The 1,577-nt window shown below is 63.9% G+C and overlaps 1 protein-coding gene across 1 annotated transcript in view; it reads right to left on the bottom strand.

Moving 5' to 3' along the window:
• Positions 1-1,576, bottom strand: part of RFX1 (regulatory factor X1) — a gene marked incomplete at its 5' end in the record, with an annotated part of 21,645 nt that extends 20,069 nt beyond the window's left edge. Inside the window, one exon of the mRNA XM_077765784.1 lies at positions 1,516-1,576. Within this exon, the coding sequence (XP_077621910.1) occupies positions 1,516-1,576 (61 nt within the window). The remainder of the gene's footprint in view (positions 1-1,515) is intronic.
• Between the last annotated feature and the right edge of the window lies 1 nt (position 1,577).

Genomic DNA, 1,577 nt, shown 5'->3' with positions numbered 1-1,577 from the left:
GAGGAAACATGAGGTAAGGGAAGGGAGGGGGAATCCTTCAAGGAATCTGAACTTAAAAGGAAGTGAGGGCGTGGGCGGCCGCCGGAGGGTGCAGGGACTGGGGTTCAGGCTGGCGGGAAGGGTCTGCAGGAGAGGAACCGAGCCATGAGGCCCGGGCGGGGACGGCCTGGGATTCGCCGAGCTGGTGGGCACCCTGACAGCTGCGGGGCCCACTCAGGGGAGATGGGGGTCCCTCTTGGTAAGTGATGGCGCCTGTCCCCGGTGAGGTAGGCAGCAGCGTCAGGGATCAGGAGCGTGGGGTGAGGCGAGACGAGGGGGGTGAGGGTGGGTTTCTCGCAGACTCGGGAGGCGGGGAATGCTGGGGAGAAACCCGCGCAGGAAAACTGGGCGGTGCCTGGAGCCTGCTGGAGATGTGCGCCCGGGGACCCTGGCCGTGGCTGGTGCTCTCAGCATGGCTCTCATGTGACATAGTCCCTGCGGTAAAGGGTCACTGATCTGAGCCCCTGCCTGCCTGCCCCCACCCCCACCCCTCTCTAGAGACCCTGACACTGCCAGGAGCCCCAAGGGTGCTGCTCAGGGTTCCGGCTACATCTGCTCTGGTCCCCTAGGGCCATGTCAGTTGCCACGCGTCACTCTATTTCATCCGGTCTCCCTAAACAGTCCTGACCTGCCCCTTCCACAGCCTCCCAGGATGGCTTTACAATCCCCCCGTCTTCCTTTTCCATTCTGGAAGGACTGAAGGGCTTCAAGTCATTCCCCTGCCCCCCCAGCAGGCTGGAAACCACTACGGTCACTAAAGATGCCCAGTCCTGGTCTGAGCCCCACCCTCTCAGGGGGCGTGACTCCTGTCCTGACCCTCTGCTCCTGATCCCTCCTGCAGGGCCCATCTCCAGCCTGGAAAGAACGAAGACATGGGAAAGACAGATGCCACGACTCCAGCTTCCCGGTCACTTTCTCCACAGCCACGGGAGAGGCTGCAGCGAGAAACTGGGGTCCTTGGCCACAACGATCATGAAACTGCCCAACCAGTGCCCCCCCTCCCCCCTCGGCCCCTGGGTCCTGCCAGAAACGGAAAGCTTGCACCTCCAGGAAGGCCTCCCGGCTGACCTCCCTAAAGTGCCCCCATGAGCACCTCACGTGAAATGAGGGCAGGCCCAGAACACGGCGGCTGGGCACTCGCCCTCCACCGCCAACAGACCTTTGCAGACTTGAAGTCCCCCGCCCAGTCCTTCCTGCAAGGGGCAGTTTACTTGGGGACAGAGACAGAAACAGCTCCAAGAGCTGCCCTGGTGGAAAGGCATGCAGGCACTCAGGAGCCTCATCGCTCCCTCCCCAGAAACGCCCCCCCAGTCCCACCCGGGGACCCCAGTGAACCTGAAAGCTGCCGTGCTGTTGACAGGCCCAGAGACAGAGCGAGGGCATCACCGTGCCCCCTGCATCCAGGACGCGGGGCTCCCCAAACTCCGCCCGAGCTGGTCACAGGGCACCCCCGGCTCCAAGCACATGTCCACTTACCAGAGACGGTGACCACAATGTACTGCTGGGGCGCCGGGCTCGGGGTGGGGGCGCCCGCCGGC

The sequence above is a fragment of the Crocuta crocuta genome, unplaced genomic scaffold (assembly GCF_008692635.1).
Source record: "Crocuta crocuta isolate KB4526 unplaced genomic scaffold, BGI_CrCroc_1.0 scaffold693, whole genome shotgun sequence".
In the NCBI taxonomy this organism is placed as follows: domain Eukaryota; kingdom Metazoa; phylum Chordata; class Mammalia; order Carnivora; family Hyaenidae; genus Crocuta; species Crocuta crocuta.
Note: the sequence above shows the minus strand (reverse complement) of the source record. Positions and strands in the feature narration are given on the sequence as shown.